This window comes from Haliotis rubra, unplaced genomic scaffold, assembly GCF_003918875.1.
Source record: "Haliotis rubra isolate DU_JTF1 unplaced genomic scaffold, ASM391887v1 Scf451, whole genome shotgun sequence".
Lineage (NCBI taxonomy): Eukaryota > Metazoa > Mollusca > Gastropoda > Lepetellida > Haliotidae > Haliotis > Haliotis rubra.
This window is the reverse complement of record NW_025767137.1, coordinates 579511-596804: the sequence shown is the minus strand read 5'-3', so window position 1 is coordinate 596804 and position 17294 is coordinate 579511. Positions and strand designations below refer to the sequence as shown.

The window sequence follows — 17294 nt, the reverse complement described above, 5'->3', positions numbered from 1 at the left end:
TTGAATTTGTCTTCAGCAACCAGTGCTTGTATAGTCAGATGTCAATCACTTGATTGTCCAGATTCGAGTCTTTACAGACCGCCGTACGTTGCTGATTGCTGCTTTAAACAACAAACTGTTGGAGTATTTGAGTAACTGTTGGTATTTGACCAGATGGTGGCCACATGAATACGTGCAAACACCTAGTTGCGGGTACAGCAACGTGCAGTGAACATGGACAAAGTACTGTGACTATGTGTCCCAGTCCACCCAGCTGTGAATGGGTACCTCGTTAGGATGAGAAAGCCACAATAACTCGGTGCGCCTAGTGGCTGCAAGAGTTGTATACTCCCCAGGGAGTTGAGATTGATAATGCGATGTGCCGTTGAGATTGACATCCAATGATCGAGGGAAAAAATACCAGCGCCTTGAGCATGCACCAGTGCGTGGATATGTGCGCTTTATAAATATCCTATAATAATAATTTTACAGACGGTGTGGGTGCCGGAATTGTTAATTCATAATTATTATATAGGCGTTTATATTAACTGTTCTGTTCCTGTGATAGTACAAAATTCATACACATATTGATCAAAGATCAGGCAGGGTAACAAATATGTCTTTACTGCGTTGTACAGTTCACGAAAGCAACTCGGTGTAAATCGTACATATGAATTTGGAAATGAACAAAACAAATGTTATGGATAACAACTTCTGTTGTTTAAAATGAAAAAACATTTGTGATACTCTTTTTTGGTTCGGCCCATATGACTAAGAATAAGGCCCTTTTGACTTTTTTTCAGGGCCCATTTGACTTTCACCACGGCCCATTTGACGTTTCCATCGGCCCATTTCACTAGGCACTTCTCGGCCCTTTTGTCCTTCGGCCCATTTGACTAGATCCCAATAGTTCTATGTACCTATGTATACCATCTGCGTATGTAGTTTAAAAGTAACGAACGTTTACCAATGTGGATAAGAATGAGAGTCTCAAAGTACGACCTTCTTCCAATACAATGACGGGACTGGTTATCCCCAATCAGTGTGCGAAATAGTTTCCAAAATTTGGTGGCCAGTCTCGCTAGCTATGCCTGAAAGTTACTTGCCCTCAAAATAATTCACTAGCCCGAAATTTGAATGTAGGCCCGAGTTTCATCATTAAACTACAAATATGATGAACATTTATATCAGGCAACAATTTTGCATGATTTAAAAGTGTATTATAACTTAACAAATCGGAGAGAGTGATATATTTACAAAATTACCCCATGAAAATTCACTAGTCTGGTCCGACTGGATTTTTACAAGCCACGGGCCATTGGGCCATTGGGTAAGTGGGTATTTCGTACTCTGCATACAACTCAGGTCTCCTGACATAGATGATCAGTGTGGTAGGCTTAGTCCTACATTGACATAAGACTGCTCACTTTGACGCAGGTATGACATCATAGTAAATGTAGATAATTACAAAATTTAATGCTCTTTGTTGTCCGTATATATAATTTGAAATACAAAGTCGAAAGTGGTCCTTTTTCGTGAGTATAGTAATACAAACTTCCAAGGTGATGGTTTGCAAACTAATAGGTTGGTTTGTTGTTTAACACCGCACTGAGCAATAATCCAGCTATACTCTGTGAGTCTGTAAATAATCCAGTCTGGACCAGACAATCCAGTGATCAACAGCATGAGCATTAATCTTTGCAACTGGGATACGATGACATGTGTCATACAAACACACAGGTGTTGATTGTAAAGATGATATTGATACAAACATCCAAGTGTTGTTTGTGAAGATAATATTAACACAAACACCAAAATATCACAAATAAACAAAAACAAAGATACTATCTTAAAATGTTTATTTTCATATTGAAACCATTCTCACAGTTCATTCACTCCTTAAGTTAAAATATACCAACACATGACATAAATATTATCGATGGAGAGCAGCTCATATTCCACATGAATATGTCTCTCTATTATGACCAACATGATTGCCAAAGCGAGAGTTTCTAGAGTATGCTACAAGCAAAAGGCTTCAGGCAAACTGTTTATTCATATAACACTAAAAAATGATGTTGACTGTCAGGTTTCAAAACCATGACAATCCAACTGGTCCTAAAAATTAGGTGTTTTCATCACTGCCTATTACGTTACTAACTAATTGTTGCACCTTGTCACTTACACCTTATCAAGAACTGTCAAGCTTTGCAGTCACTTTGTGGTCCTGGGCCTTGTTCCACACTGTGATCTTACAGCCAAGAAGATCCAGATCCCATACTTTGACATAGGGTTAAGACAACTTAGCCCTGAGGTCACTCAAAGCACAGGGCCCAGGTCCCTGATGACTGCAACTTTGTATACAATTTCTGATCAACAATTTAATAACATTCTAAGACAGATAGGGATTCTGTTGACAGGATACTTTTTTTTGCCAGCAGTTCAAGACATACACATATTTTGGATCTACAGCACCCTATTTTTCTGAGTGGCTGAGTGAGTATGGTATTATGCTGGTTTAAGCCTCCTTCCAGCAATACCAGGACGAGTGACGCCAGAAATGGACTCCACATATTTTAACAATGCAGGGATCTGAACCTGGGGTTTAGGTGTTACGAGTTAACACTTTAACCACTAGGCTACCCCTCCTGAGAATAAGACATTTCTCTCCAGGACTTTAGTGAAGAGTACTTTGGAAAATACATTTCCTAGACAACAGAACAAGAATGCTAAGACCTTTATGAATAGTCATGCAATTTGCTAAAAACAAATTTCAGTACAAATGTCTGAAAATGTCATGACTGATACTTCTCAAACAATATACCGGTAGGTTTGAACTCACGATGTTCCTCTATGACAACTATCTGACTGAAAACAACAACGACATGTCACCTTTTTATAGAAAAATATGAAAATTCTTTGCAATACAAAGTTCAATTGAAAATATGTGCTTGTGCATGTGCTTATGGCTTGGACAAGGCCCTCGTCACCCTGTAAACTAAAACTATGTTCTTGTAAAACTCCTGACCTGTATCACCCTGTTACCCTGTGCGTAACTTACCCGAGGATGTGTCTTTTATGCTAAACTATCAAAATCTAATAAACTACAGACTCCTACCCACCTATTAAGTATTTGAGCCAAGTGTATAAACATCTGAATGCCCTTTCACAAAGTGATCTTAGTGGCAGATTGTCATAAGACTAAACTGAAGTCAGGCATCGACTGCGCTAGGATCCCTTCGTGGAATGGCACCCAAGACCTTAAGGTGTGACACTACTAGAGGTGTTGCATCAAATGCCAAGGATTCAAGTCTGTATTAGACATTTCTTCATTGTCAACAATATGATGTGTGTTAACTGGGACTGCAAGTTGTGCTATGGTTGTGTCATCGAGCCTCACTTGATGATACATGATCACAGTTATCTGCCCTTGAATATGATTAGGGGTGAAACAATACACTGTGAGTTTTCATGCAACTATATCAAACACAATGCTTTGTCTGCATCAATACAAGACACAAAATGCAAGACACACTCCCCATCCCACAGTTAGTCAGTCAAATATTGCAAAATGAATCGTAATTAGGGTTTCAACTTAGATATAGCCATGATGAACTTGCAACATTAGTTTCCCTTCAGAACCTGCTCTGAAATATTAATAGTCAAGAAAATCAAGAAAATTTACTGCCGGGAGTGAGTGAGTGAGTTTGGTTTCATGCTGCTGTGTACAGTACTTCTGTTATAGACTTGAAGGGGAAAGTTACAAGAGATTCAGGTCTTAGATATTGACCACTTTGAAACCAAAAACAAGGGGTTTGTCCTGACAAACGTTCAAACACCATCAGGTAAAATTTACCAAAAGGGATCAAGGTTGCCACAGTTTCTGTAGAAAATACAAACTGCAGTTGACCACTACTTTGTCACACTTCAGTCTGAGGTCATCTTGGATATTAATGCCCAATGTCACTTGCTCCTACAGAAACATCACAACTGTGAGCAGCATGAGTGAGGGCATTTACTTTCTCACTGCTTTGAACAATACTTGATATCTGGGCACATAAGCCTGATGCTGGTTTCAGACATATACAACACTGGATTAACCAACCCACCAATATAAATATAGTCCAACAAACCAAGAACCATAGGATTCCCTCACACCCAAAGGACTCGCAGCTGACTGTGGAGCTGATTCGTAAGAATGCGAGTAAAACATTAGTGAGTGAGTGAGATTAGTTTTACACCTCTTTTATCAATATTCCAGCAATATCACGGCTGGGGACACCAGAAATGGGTTTCACGTATTGTACCCATGTGGGGAATCAAACCTAGGTTTTTGGCATGATGGGCAAACACTTTGACCACTGGGCTACCCCACTGACCCAAATACATTAGTGAAACAAGAAGTGAAAGCATTGAGGTCTACTACACTCACTGAAGATAATGGGACAAGGACAACCCACTGATACAAGTAAGGACCGTGATCAAGGCTTTGGCGAGGACCAACTGCTGACAAACAACACGACTTAACATGTATTGCAACCTACTGACTGAATGCTTGCAGACCTGCAATAATGACAAATTTCTAAATGCATTTCCTTGTTCAGCCATAATTTATGTCCTTACAAAAAATGTAAAAATTTAGTGAAATTTCAAAATTTTAACTTTGACAAGGTATAATGATGGATTGTGGCATTATATCATCAAATCTATTTTCATGTCAAATGATAAAGGTGAGTTTAATAGTTTAATATTTCTAAAAAGATTAATTTTTCAATGTGAAATTGGTCCTGGAACAACTTTTATTCATGATTTTCATTTAGATAGAAAATCTCTAGCTCTTGAAAACTGTAACAAATTTACACTTTAACTTTATGCTAAGAATGATTATAAACATGATTGGCTCGGGAGAGCAAGCACATTGTCAAAACACATTTGTATAAAAAATATATATCACAAAAATACTTAAAGCTGAGAAGTAAAACTTCGTGACACAATATATGCACTTGAGTGTGTGTACAATACAGGCAGTTTGGCAACCAAACATCACTACTAAAGGCAATCAACTTGAAATACTACTTCATTATTCTATTTACTCTTGTGACTAAAAAAGATTTTAAAAATTCAAATTCTTTTGTACTGTATCCAAACACTTCTGTTAAAAGAAGAAATCAGTGCCAAGAATTTTTCATCACAAAATAATAACTTAATAACAAATGTTGTCGCTCATGACTTCAAATTTGTCTTCTATTGTTTTAAAGGACTTAAAATCGGTTAGAGTCAACGTAATGCACCTCTTTTTGGCCATAGTTCTGGGGTGTATGTTATGAAGTGATGGATGACAGATTATATATGGGTTCCAAATAATGGCATTGCTAGGAAACACATATTGGTAACTGTACAACACTCATATTGGTTATGATTAGTTGATGAAATCAGACCAAAGATTCCTCATTTAAATTTTGAAACAAGGAGAAAAAGCCTGTTCCCTGTTTTGATATAGCTCCCTCGCAATAGAGGGTACAGGAAATCATGTATAATATTCCCTGACAACATTATTTACTCACAAATTCAATGATTTTTTAAACTGTCTAAATGCTTTAATTATGTTATTAAAACTAATGAGACGAAATTGTTCATTCATTATTTTGAATACTTGATTCATACAAAAACCAGAAATGTGAGTGTGACAGTTACCATGGTAACAACACATTGCTAAATCCATCAAACTATTGCTGACAAATATTCATAGAAAAAAAAAAGTTCTACAGCCTATAATCAGAGATGCAAAAGAAAAACAATTAATCTGGTCTTTGCAGTTGATCAACATTATTTCTTAATTTATTTACAAAAATATTTCACGAGCATCTAGTGAATACTAAGCGTCACCTAAAGGCTCTCACTGTTTTCATAGCCATGAATTAAAAACTTATAAATAAAACCCTAAAAACATTCAGAAGAAGAAAAACTTCTCTAAATGTTCCAATCACACACTCACACGGTAAACAAGCACTCATTATAGACATAACGAAGAACAATGGTGATAAAATGACAAAGATGATAAAATACTGAAAATTGCACATGAGAACAATAAATATTCAAGATGAATGTTTCCTTGTCCAGATGACTGAAGTGCATATTGCCTCTACCTCTTGCGATATGTGACAACTGTACAATGGAGGCTAATGTCAGTGTCACATTAGCAAATTTCGTGTTCAGTCAAATAAATATCAAATTATGTGCTCATTTAAATGTCAGAATAGCAAATCCTACCTTGGTTTCATGATAATGATGCTTTTGAGGATTTGGCTGCCATTTTATAAAACAATCTTCGCCCTTAGGTGATCGTAACTCGCATACTTAACACAGACTTACGACAATCGTAGCGCTAAGGTTTTTTGCAAAAAGGCACCCAGGGATCTGTCTCGCAAAATGATCACAGCTTCAGCTGTCAATATTTCACTTTAAATTATAGGAGATACGATTGTTGTAGTATTTTGATCACTCTGTGCAACAGAACCCTGATCCTCAAGGGCATTATATACTAGTGCTACTACTGTCGGAAGTCTATACAAGCTTTCACAGCAATATGATGAAATGGCATCTTTCTTCAGAACATGTTGATTAGTTTCAAGACACACATCTGACATGCTGGTTTGAAGGCTTCTTTAATTTGTTAAGACAATTAAAATCGATCCTGATTGGCTGCTTCGAAAGTTCATCAGGCATGACCTCTTATAGAGAGGTGTTCAGATCTTCACGTGCAAAGGTAGCATCATTAAAGATCTGATTAAATGAGGAAGGGAACAGTTTCAGCCAGTAATGGTGGAGAATAACATGACTGTTTTCTCAAAAGTATTAAATCAACAATAAGTTTTATTAATGAATGAATGCTCTGTCAGCTGAAAATAATTTTTTCCCGGAAACATTTGGTGATTTGGAAAGGTCAGGAAAACATTTTTCATGAACAAGCATTTTGTCATAAGAGGGAAAATTTGATTTAATTATTAAGCCTCTTTTTGAAAAGTTTCAATCTCTGATCAACCATAGTTTCCAAATTTGAGTTTCATTCACTAATACAAACTTAAAGAGCTCACAGTATGTACGGCAATAGGCACTCTAGTCAGTTTCTAATCTCATCTTATAATGCCATCATCTCAATCATAATGAAAATGTCTTTATTTTTGTTATGAAACTTTTAGCCTGACGAAACTTTTCAACATAGCACCTTCTATCAAATATCCGTTCATTTGAGATTACATTTACATTACATACCAACTTATCGACGACAGCAAATTTTCTTTCCTGAAAATCTTCCCGGGAAGGAGACAATGTCACACACTCTAACAATGCTGATTCATAGAACAATGTACAACAATTTCCGTCACAGCACACCAGAGGAAGATCACAGATCAACAGAATGGTGAGGATCCTCAGTTAATTACAAAGCTGTTTTGGGTTGATTTGACATTGGAAAACATCACATCCTGGGTAGGACAACAGAATTTCTACCTTCACACAGTCAACTGATCAACAGATATGTCAAAATCTAGGGGCAAAGCCAAACTTTTGTCCGAGTTGATTTAGGTATCTGATAAATGTACTGAACAAGTTAAGTAAGGATCATGACTATTTTGGGGACCATTTTTGGAAAAAGGATGATTTCATAAAGTTACGTAAAATATATTCCTAACATTTGGGGTTCAGTGTAAATACTGAAGCTGTTCAAAACAAGCATTCCAGTACTTACAACCTAACACAATATGTTAATAAGTAACTTTGTAATTTTTTAAATACAAAAAAGGCTCATCCATGAAAGAACAGCAAACATTGCTCTTGCCCTAAAGACTCATTTTAGAATTTTGCTCTCCGTGTAAGTTGATGAATCCACACAAAACAGATAGTCATGATCAAATAAAGAAATGAACATAGCTCAACTTCAGTTTGAATGGGATGGGTCAATATTACAAAGGTTTATTAACAAAATGGTGACTGCAGTTTGAAGTGCCTCTAAGCTGTCCATGTATCTCAAACAAATGAACCGCACACACCAAATGCACTGGTTGTACAAATACAAAGCTGATGCTGCAATTCATTTAAGTCCATGAAAATTCAAAATCATTGTTGGAAACAAAACAGTAGGCTTCTTCAAGAATATCTGCAAACTATCCAGTGAGATTCCTGACTGATGGAGAAGAATTAAGTTGTGCGGGGATGTGTGATGTAACCATGATAACTCCAGAGCACAAAGATGTGGAGAAAATAGTGCTCTGTAATCTCTCAAGCACCTGTTAGCCTTTCAAGCATCTGTTGGCCCTGTTAGTGTCTTAGCCTCCATTAAGCCTCACAAGCACCTGTTAGCCTTCAAGTAGCTGATAATTACACTCTTTCAAGCACCTGTTAGCCTTCAAGTAGCTGTAATTACTCTTTCAAGCACCTGTTAGCCTTCAAGTAGCTGATAATTACACTCTTTCAAGCACCTGTTAGCCTTCAGGTAGCTGATAATTACGCTCTTTCAAGCACCTGTTAGCCTTACAGGCATCCATTAAATTAGCTTTCAAACACCTGTTTGATAATTACACAACTGTTAGCCTTACAGGCATCTTTTAAATAAGCTTTGCACCTGTTAGCCTTCAGGTAGCTGATAATTACGCTCTTTCAAGCACCTGTTAGCCTTACAGGCATCCATCAAATTAGCCTCTTTCAAACACCTGTTAGCCTTCAAGTAGCTGATAATCATTCTCTTTCAAGCACCTGTTAGCCTCTCAAGCACCAGTAAACCTCAAGGTTCAGAGAACTGTCTTTAGGTCTCTTGATATCAAACATTTTCACAACATAACAAACTGAAAATATATATAACCTGGACTGCCATACACAATGGGTTTCATTTCAATTCTAACAGAAAAATGAATGGAAATAGACACTAGAAACCAGGCTTTACAATTTTACAAGTGGGATTTAAACCAAGCAATTCCTGGCAAGTGAAGGGAGATAACTGTTACAAAATCTGCTCTTTGCAAATCTGTTTGATTGGGACATGAGAGATTGCAGAGCACCCAAACATGAAAAAACGTTTAAATATAACAATCTGAGACGACTCCACCATGTAAGTACTAAATACATAAAATATAATGATATTAATGTACACTTCACATCACATGGAAAACTTGAATGTAATACTAGAACCAGTGTATCAGATTATAAATCACTCACACTTAACAATGAGAATGAGACCATGATCACGATGACATGATGATATTTATTGTCATGTCCTCTGAGGAAGTTTTCCCTTAATCATTCAATTAAAAACACCTGAATCAATTAGATAACTTCAGATCCTGAATATTTTGTTTCTGTAAACATTGACCCTGATTTTATTGTGACAGATGAATAAATACCCTTTAAAAACCCTGATAAATTCTGAAAGTGATATTTAAAATTCAAAATATATTTGTGTTTAACACGTCAGATGTGAAAATATTTCATTCAAACTATTATTTTGTTACAATATCTTTCATAAAGATTCATTAATTTCTTGTTTTCTAAGAATATCAATAGTTTATAAAACAGTGGTTAAAAATTAAAAACAACAACAATTATCTTCCCTTTCAATGTTTTTGTCATCATCTTCGTTGAATAAAATCCTGGGTTTCAAACTAAAACCAATTATCATTTCACATGAGTTAAAATCGCAAAACTTAATTATGACAAACCAAATTTCTTAAACTCCTTGAATAAGGAGGTACCGGTACTCCTCCACTATGCCCCTCGTTGCAGTTGAATAGATTCCTGATTGCACTGGATTATGCCAACTCTGAGAGTAACTCCTTATTTGGTTTGTCCAGCAGTCCAGAAGCTGTTCCCCTAGCTACTGATTCTGACACTGAGAAATGCTCACTGGAAAAACTGTATTGCACATTCATCTATCACTTCTTTGGGTACAAACTTCATCTTGGTCATTATGCTTGTTTTTTTCACTGCCATGTGTAGAGTTGACCATTTTAATTATAAGGAGCAATTCTATGTTCCAAGTCATGCATACTAGTTGTACTAGTCAGTATACTGTTTGACCTATGAACATTGATAAGACTCTGATCCACCTCATGTCATTAGGCTAGACTACCTGTGACCTAACGTGACAGAGGCACAAACAATGAAGGCAAAATGGAAATGATTCTGACTCTGGGAATGATATAAAGTCCCAGCTAATGAGTAGCACTCTTGGACACAACCTTCTTTCTGTTGGTTTGATGGTGTTTTGGCGCTGAAATCATTGCAGGCGTTGTGTTGTTTTTCATTCAGGCATCAGTAGTTGTCACACAGATGTCACATGTCACACACCCATAGCTGAGGTTTGGCGTCTGCACCGCGATGCCTAGAGGTGAACTCTGACCTCATAGAGGTCGACGTAGCCTGCATGGCACACCCATTATGACCTTGTCCTACTATGAAGGTGAAGGTCATGTCTTGAGAACAACCTGCAGATCTTCTGGGAGAGAAGTGATGATGGAGTCTAGATGAGATTGGAGCTTCTGTATACTGTCCTTTGCCACAATTAGCTGATTGTTTCCAGCAAATTTCTACAAGGGAAAAATAGAAAGGTTCAGTTACTGTGAAAGATTGACAGACTGTGGATGACAAAACAATGTAAACACAGTTCTGTAATACAGAAACAATTTTAAATTGCAAAACTGAGAACAAGCATATGAACAAGCACAAATCCATGACAAAATGTCCTGAAAAACACCAAAGAAATTTCTTTGTGTGTAATTAGGAGAAATTTGAACATTTCAGCCATGTACAATGTATGAGTGAGTGAGTTTAGTTTTACACAGCACTCAGCAATATTCCAGCTATATGGCGGCGGTCTGTAAATAATCGAGTCTGGACCAGACAATCCAGTGATCAAAAGCATGAGCACCGATCTGTGCAATTGGGAACCGATGACATGTGTCAACCAAGCCAGAGAGCCTGACCACCCGATCCCCTTAGTCAGCCTCTTACGACAAGCATGGGTTACTGAAGGCTCATTCTAACCCTGATCTTCACGGGTATTTACAGTGTGTACACTTAGTAAGAGTGAGTGAGTGAATTTAGTTTTATGCCACTTTTAGCAAAATTTACAGCAATATCACGGCAGGGGACACCAGAAAGAGGAATCAAACCTTGGTCTTTGGCGTGACAAGAGAACGCTTTAACCACTAGGCTACCCCACTGTAAGGGAGAGAGGTTTGCAGAAATGCCCGATTTTGTGTTTTTTTTCATATAGGCACAAATGGCCTTGCATCCCAAGATCATCTCCATCCACTGGGCACAGATTTCAGTTCTCACATTTGTGTTGGTCATGGTCTTTGTTCAGTCACCATCATACACATAGTCGTGGTTTTGCCAGAAGCTTAATGTATTAATCAATCATGTTTTCTATGCCATTGACACCTACCATCTTTTCTCGGAGCCGGAGTATGAGATCCACCACCTCCACTTCCTCCTTGTCAGCGACCCAGTCCACCAGGTTCTGTACACACACATGGAGACATCAAACACAGGGAATATGAGGTGCTACACTCGCTCACAGATCATAAACCTGATTTACCAATTTCTCTCAAAACTTTGGGTGAGATGTCAAAATTAAACTAATGTAGAGATGTAGTCATGATAGGATAAGAGAAAAAGTTAGCCTTCTTTTTCTGACTGATACTGCTGCTAGCTACTGCAGCCAAGTAATATATATTATAATTCTTCAGTGGTAAATATAACAATTAGCAGATGTTTGTTATGTGGTGCTTCTGAACAGGACATCAGTTATAATACACTATATAGCAAGATAATATTAAGTGAGGTTCAATACAACTTTAAACAGTGTTCCATTTATATCACAGCTTAATGTGGGTGAGTGAGTGAATGAGTGAGTTTAGTTTTAACCGTTTTTGGCAATATTTCAGCAAAGTCAGGGAGGGATACCAGAAATGGGCTTCACACACTGTACCCATTTGGGGAATCAAACCCGGGTCTTTGGCGTGACGAGTAAATGTTTTAACCATGCCCCTTTTATGTGGGAGGGATCCATGAAGTGAAGCAGGTGTGAGACCAACTACTCTTGTGGAACCCATTATAGGGCAATACTGACCGCACTACACAGCACATCCATGTGGAGAATCTGTAGCTTCTTGTTGACCTCTTGCTGCCTCTCAAAATACCAGCCCTCGAAGTTGGGTGATCGGAAGTAACGCCTGTAATGGAACACGACATGAGTGAGTGGGTGATTGTGTGATTGTGTGAGTGAGTGAAGGAGTGGCGGGCGAGTCTGACCTTACATTCCTTCAGCAATATTCCAACAATATTATGGCAGGAGACACCATCATCCAATTAGTCTAGTGATGATGTTAAGTGCTGAAACTTTGTTGATTGTAATTTTTTTGAGGATGTGATAATGTTAATTGTTTGTGACTCTGATGATGTTAATCCATTGCAAGAAACCACATCTTCACATTTTACCATCTCAGAACATAGGTAATTACATACAGCCTCTGTTGTTTCAATCATTATGGTCAGTTGACAAGAAGAGTTGTACCCCCCACCTGTACAGCCCCTCCCAGTCTCCCTTGGTGCCTGACGTCAGTTGTGGCCCTGAAGTCTCCACTGTCCGAAGAAACTCATCAGGGTCAAAAGGTCGTAGATGAGGTGGCGCCTGAGGAGGAGAATAGTATTGTAGTGGGTGAGTGAGTGAGTTTAGTTTTACACCCCGCTTTTAGCAATACTCCAGCAATATCATGGCGGGGAATAGTATTGTAACATGGACAGTATCAAGTATCAAGAGTGTTCATAACGACAAAACCAATAAATGGCACTGAAGGTTCTTCCCTGATGTTTTATCATTTCAGAAACATAGCAAAAAGCAATCAAGGCTAAGATGTTAATGCTCTTGAAATTCTTTCCATGAAGTTTGGGCAGAGTGTATATAACCTGTATTTGCCTACCTTGTGAGGTGAGATATTTCTCTGTAGGGGCATGAGACTTGCCATGTACCGTTCCTGGAAACACGATACAATGCAGATGAATGATTCTATCAGTGCTTGACTATCTACAATTTGTTTGCTTGATGTTTAACACGGAACACAGCAATGTTCCAGCTATATTACCTCGGGTTCTGTAAATAATCAAGTCCAGAACAAATAGTCCAGGGTGCCGTTGTACAAAACAACCTTAGCGCTAAGGCTACTTTAAGTTTATGCTAAGCTATGGGAGTTCACGGTCACGGCACCCTGGTTGCAGAAGCCCAGGACATTCAGCATGGAAGTATGGACTGTTGTCTGTATGTTAAAAACCCTGTTCAGCAATATTCCAGCTCTAAGAGCCTGTGAATAATACACTCTGGACCAGAAAAACCAGTGATTGAATTCACGATCAATATAACGTGCCATTGAATAAAAGCATTATTAAACATGACCAACCAATCAACTACATGGGTGATTAAGATTAATCCACAAACGCCATTGAATGATTATTCCACAGTTTCATTCCAAGTAATGCATGATGTTAAGACAATAATTCCCCAAAACAGAAATGTCAGAGACAAAAATAGCATATTGAACAAATAGCTGGGTATTAAATGGTATTTCTTTGAAGTGAATACATATTTACTTTTAATTTCCACAGTACATAGAAATATTTCAGTATTTTTTTGTAGTGAGGAAAAACTTTCTTTAAATATTTACGGCATATAGAAATATTTCATGACACACTTTCAACCACACTTGAAGGACAAAAGATGATGTACACATAAAGGGGGCCCTGGCACAGTTTTGGAGACTATATGACATGATTCTTCAGCAACGTACCAAGGGGATCATGAAGCTTTGTGTTAGCTCTAGGTAATGGCGGCGCAGGATGGCGTTCTGGGCCTCCACAGGTCGATGCATCTGTCCCTGCAACACACATAACCAAAAACAGATCAGCTGACAGGTGGGTGTGGTTCAGCATGGCATTGAACAGGATTTCAGTTGTAGAAGTTAATATGGTAGAAATGTCTGAAGAAACGCATGTCCTAGATTTTTACAACTTCAGTCCAACCTTCAAGCAAGGGAATACTGACAGACTTAGTCAGAGTGGATTTGGGATTTGAACCTATGATCCAAGGTTTCGGGCAAGTCAAAGGGAAGCAACTCATTTCGAACTCTAACTTATGCTTTGAAAACAGTTTCTAATCGCTAATTGCTAATTTTCTAATTGCTGAAAGTGAGTGAGCAATAGCAATATTCCAGCCATATGGCGATGGTCTGTAAATAATCGAGTCTGCATCAGACAATCCAGGGATCAACAGCATGAACATCAATCTACGCAATTGGGATACGATGACATGTGTCAACCCAGTCAGCGAGCCTGACCACCCGATCCCGTTAGTTGCCTCTTACGACAAGCATGGGTTTCTGAAAATCAATTCTAACCCGGACCTTCACAGGTCTCTAATTACTGAAAGAGTAAAGTTTGTGTCAAAATAATTTTTTTGAACTGTAACCACTTACCTTTAGGAGTCTCTTAAGTATTGCCTTGTCTTTGCTCAAGAAGGCTTTGTATCGCGTGTACACACCTACAAACATAAAGCAGGTATGTTCATCATTACACACCAACAAATCAATGTGGAGCATTCACGTACTCAAGGCCACAGAACATCAAACATATAACCTTCTTTTTGAAAAGGAAGTGGGTGTGGATTTTCTAAATCCTAAAACACGATGCCTTGTAATACATTAATTCATGGGCACAGAACAAAATACTAAATGTGATTACATAATAAACATTTTAAAGCAAAAATCTTTTGTTACCAAACAAGAAAACACATGCCAAGTAAGAATCACTTATGTTGACTCAAGTTGGTTGGTTTGTTGTTTAATGCCAAATATTCCAGCTATATGGCGGCAGTCTGTGAATAATCGAGTCTGGGCCAGACAATCCAGTGATCAACAGCATGAACATCGATCTGCGTAATTGGGATTTGATGATATGTGTCAACCAATTCAGTGAGCCAGACCACCTAATTAGTGGCCTCTTATGACAAGGATGGGTTACTGAAGACCAATTCAAACCCAGATCTTCACGAGTCTGTGACTCAAGTAATCATGGTATGGATCAATATATAAAGTAGGCAGCATAATGTCACATCACTTGAATGATCTTGCATCCACTGCTAAATGTGACAACTACCACCTGGGGCAATGTAGCTCACCTGGTAAAGATGACAACTACCACCTAGAGCAATGTAGCTCACCTGGTAAAGGTGACAACTACCACCTAGAGCAATGTAGCTCACCTGGTAAAGATGATAACTACCACCTAGAGCAATGTAGCTCACCTGGTAAAGATGATAACTACCACCTAGAGCAATGTAGCTCACCTGGTAAAGGTGACAACTACCATCTGGGGCATTGTAGCTCACCTGGTAAAGATGACAAATACCAGCTGGGACAATGTAGTTCACCTGGTAAAGATGAAAACTACCACCTGGGGCAAACAATGTAGCTCACCTGGTTTAGAGTCCAAGGTCTTCAGGGCACTTGCTTTCTTTAATTTGTTGAAAGGCTTTGGTGAGCTGCCTGAAACCACAGAAGCACCTTCCATCCAATATCTCAATACAAGTGAGAACCTGCTACCATGGTTTTAATGAGGTTCACAATCTTATCCTTAAGTGTACATCAAATAATTATGAAAGACATTGATTTTGTACTTTTTTGGTTAGATGATCCATATAACCCTTGAAACATGTGTATGTTAAAATCCAATATGACACAGTAATTAAGTTGTGCCCCAGTGTGATTAAGTGAAAGGCTGAACCCATTTGTGGACACCACACTGAAGTGAATGAGAGTTAGTCAGTCAAAAATCCATCTCACACTTGCACAACATACATAGTATGTACAGTGTTGGAGAATGAAAATCTCTTTCGCATCTTCCAGAATGTTTGGAAAAGTCAAACCTTTATTAGAAGTGTAACTACACTCAAAAGTAACCTGGTACAAGCACCTGCTGACATCAGTCTTACCTATCCCACCCATCTTCCCAATCCTGATATGTACCCCAATACAAGCACCTGCCAACATCTGTCTTACCTATCCCACCCATCTTCCCAATCCTGATATGTACCCCAGTACAAGCACCTGCTGACATCTGTCTTACCTATCCCACCCATCTCCCGATCCTGATATGTACCCCAGTACAAGCACCTGCTGACATCAGTCTTACCTATCCCACCCATCTCCCTGATCCTGATATGTACCCCAGTACAAGCACCTGCCAACATCTGTCTTACCTATCCCACCCATCTTCCCAATCCTGATATGTACCCCAGTACAAGCACCTGCTGACATCTGTCTTACCTATCCCACCCATCTCCCCGATCCTGATATGTACCCCAGTACAAGCACCTGCTGACATCAGTCTTACCTATCCCACCCATCTCCCTGATCCTGATATGTACCCCAGTACAAGCACCTGCCAACATCAGTCTTACCTATCCCACCCATCTCCCTGATCCTGATATGTACCCCAGTACAAGCACCTGCTGACATCTGTCTTACCTATCCCACCCATCTCCCCGATCCTGATATGTACCCCAGTACAAGCACCTGCCAACATCAGTCTTACCTATCCCACCCATCTCCCTGATCCTGATATGTACCCCAGTACAAGCACCTGCTGACATCAGTCTTACCTATCCCACCCATCTCCCTGATCCTGATATGTACCCCAGTACAAGCACCTGCTGACATCAGTCTTACCTATCCCACCCATCTCCCCGATCCTGATATGTACCCCAGTACAAGCACCTGCTGCAACATCAGTCTTACCTATCCCACCCATCTCCCCGATCCTGATGATATGGGGCCAGTGCTGCAGTGTCTTGGCAAAGAATGGGTTGGTCACTCCCAGGATGACCGAGGGGCTGGAAAAAAGCAGGAGAGCCATGGAGACGGCAAGCAAAGTCTTCACACAAACTCTGTTACCATAGAACAGGGTCCAGCAGAGGTATCTCCCACAAGTTAGTAATATAGTGAGTTAGTGAATATGCCCTCTTTTTTGTCATTCAATAAAGTGATAGCTCGAAGTGACTACTTATATCTTTTAACTGAAAATAAATGGGGGAAATAGCTTTCATGAAATACAAAGAAAATATTGACAATTTATTGTGGTCTTATGTAGGACAAATATTTTAACCTTGTCAAAAACTGAATGTTCTATCTTGTATGATTTCCTACAATAAAGGTGCTATCAACTGTCACTGACATGGGAATGAATTTTGTTTTTGAATTTGAGCAAACAGTTAA

At 38.8% G+C, this 17294-nt stretch overlaps 1 protein-coding gene across 2 annotated transcripts in view; it reads right to left on the bottom strand.

Moving 5' to 3' along the window:
- Window positions 1–6979: 6979 nt before the first annotated feature.
- Window positions 6980–17294, bottom strand: part of LOC124289918 (protein DENND6A-like) — a 49007-nt gene continuing 38692 nt past the window's right edge. Inside the window, exons 13-22 of one of the 2 annotated variants that reach the window (XM_046726589.1) lie at window positions 16818–16912; window positions 15498–15566; window positions 14499–14563; window positions 13815–13901; window positions 12954–13007; window positions 12555–12664; window positions 12104–12206; window positions 11417–11491; window positions 8750–10556; window positions 6980–8456 (exon numbers count right to left, since the gene is read on the bottom strand). In XM_046726589.1, coding sequence (XP_046582545.1) covers window positions 10437–10556; window positions 11417–11491; window positions 12104–12206; window positions 12555–12664; window positions 12954–13007; window positions 13815–13901; window positions 14499–14563; window positions 15498–15566; window positions 16818–16912 — 778 coding nt within the window. In that variant the 3' untranslated portion in view covers window positions 6980–8456; window positions 8750–10436. Of the gene's footprint in view, window positions 8457–8714; window positions 10557–11416; window positions 11492–12103; window positions 12207–12554; window positions 12665–12953; window positions 13008–13814; window positions 13902–14498; window positions 14564–15497; window positions 15567–16817; window positions 16913–17294 lie in introns of those variants that run through there. The other variant, XM_046726590.1, reaches the window with a different exon arrangement.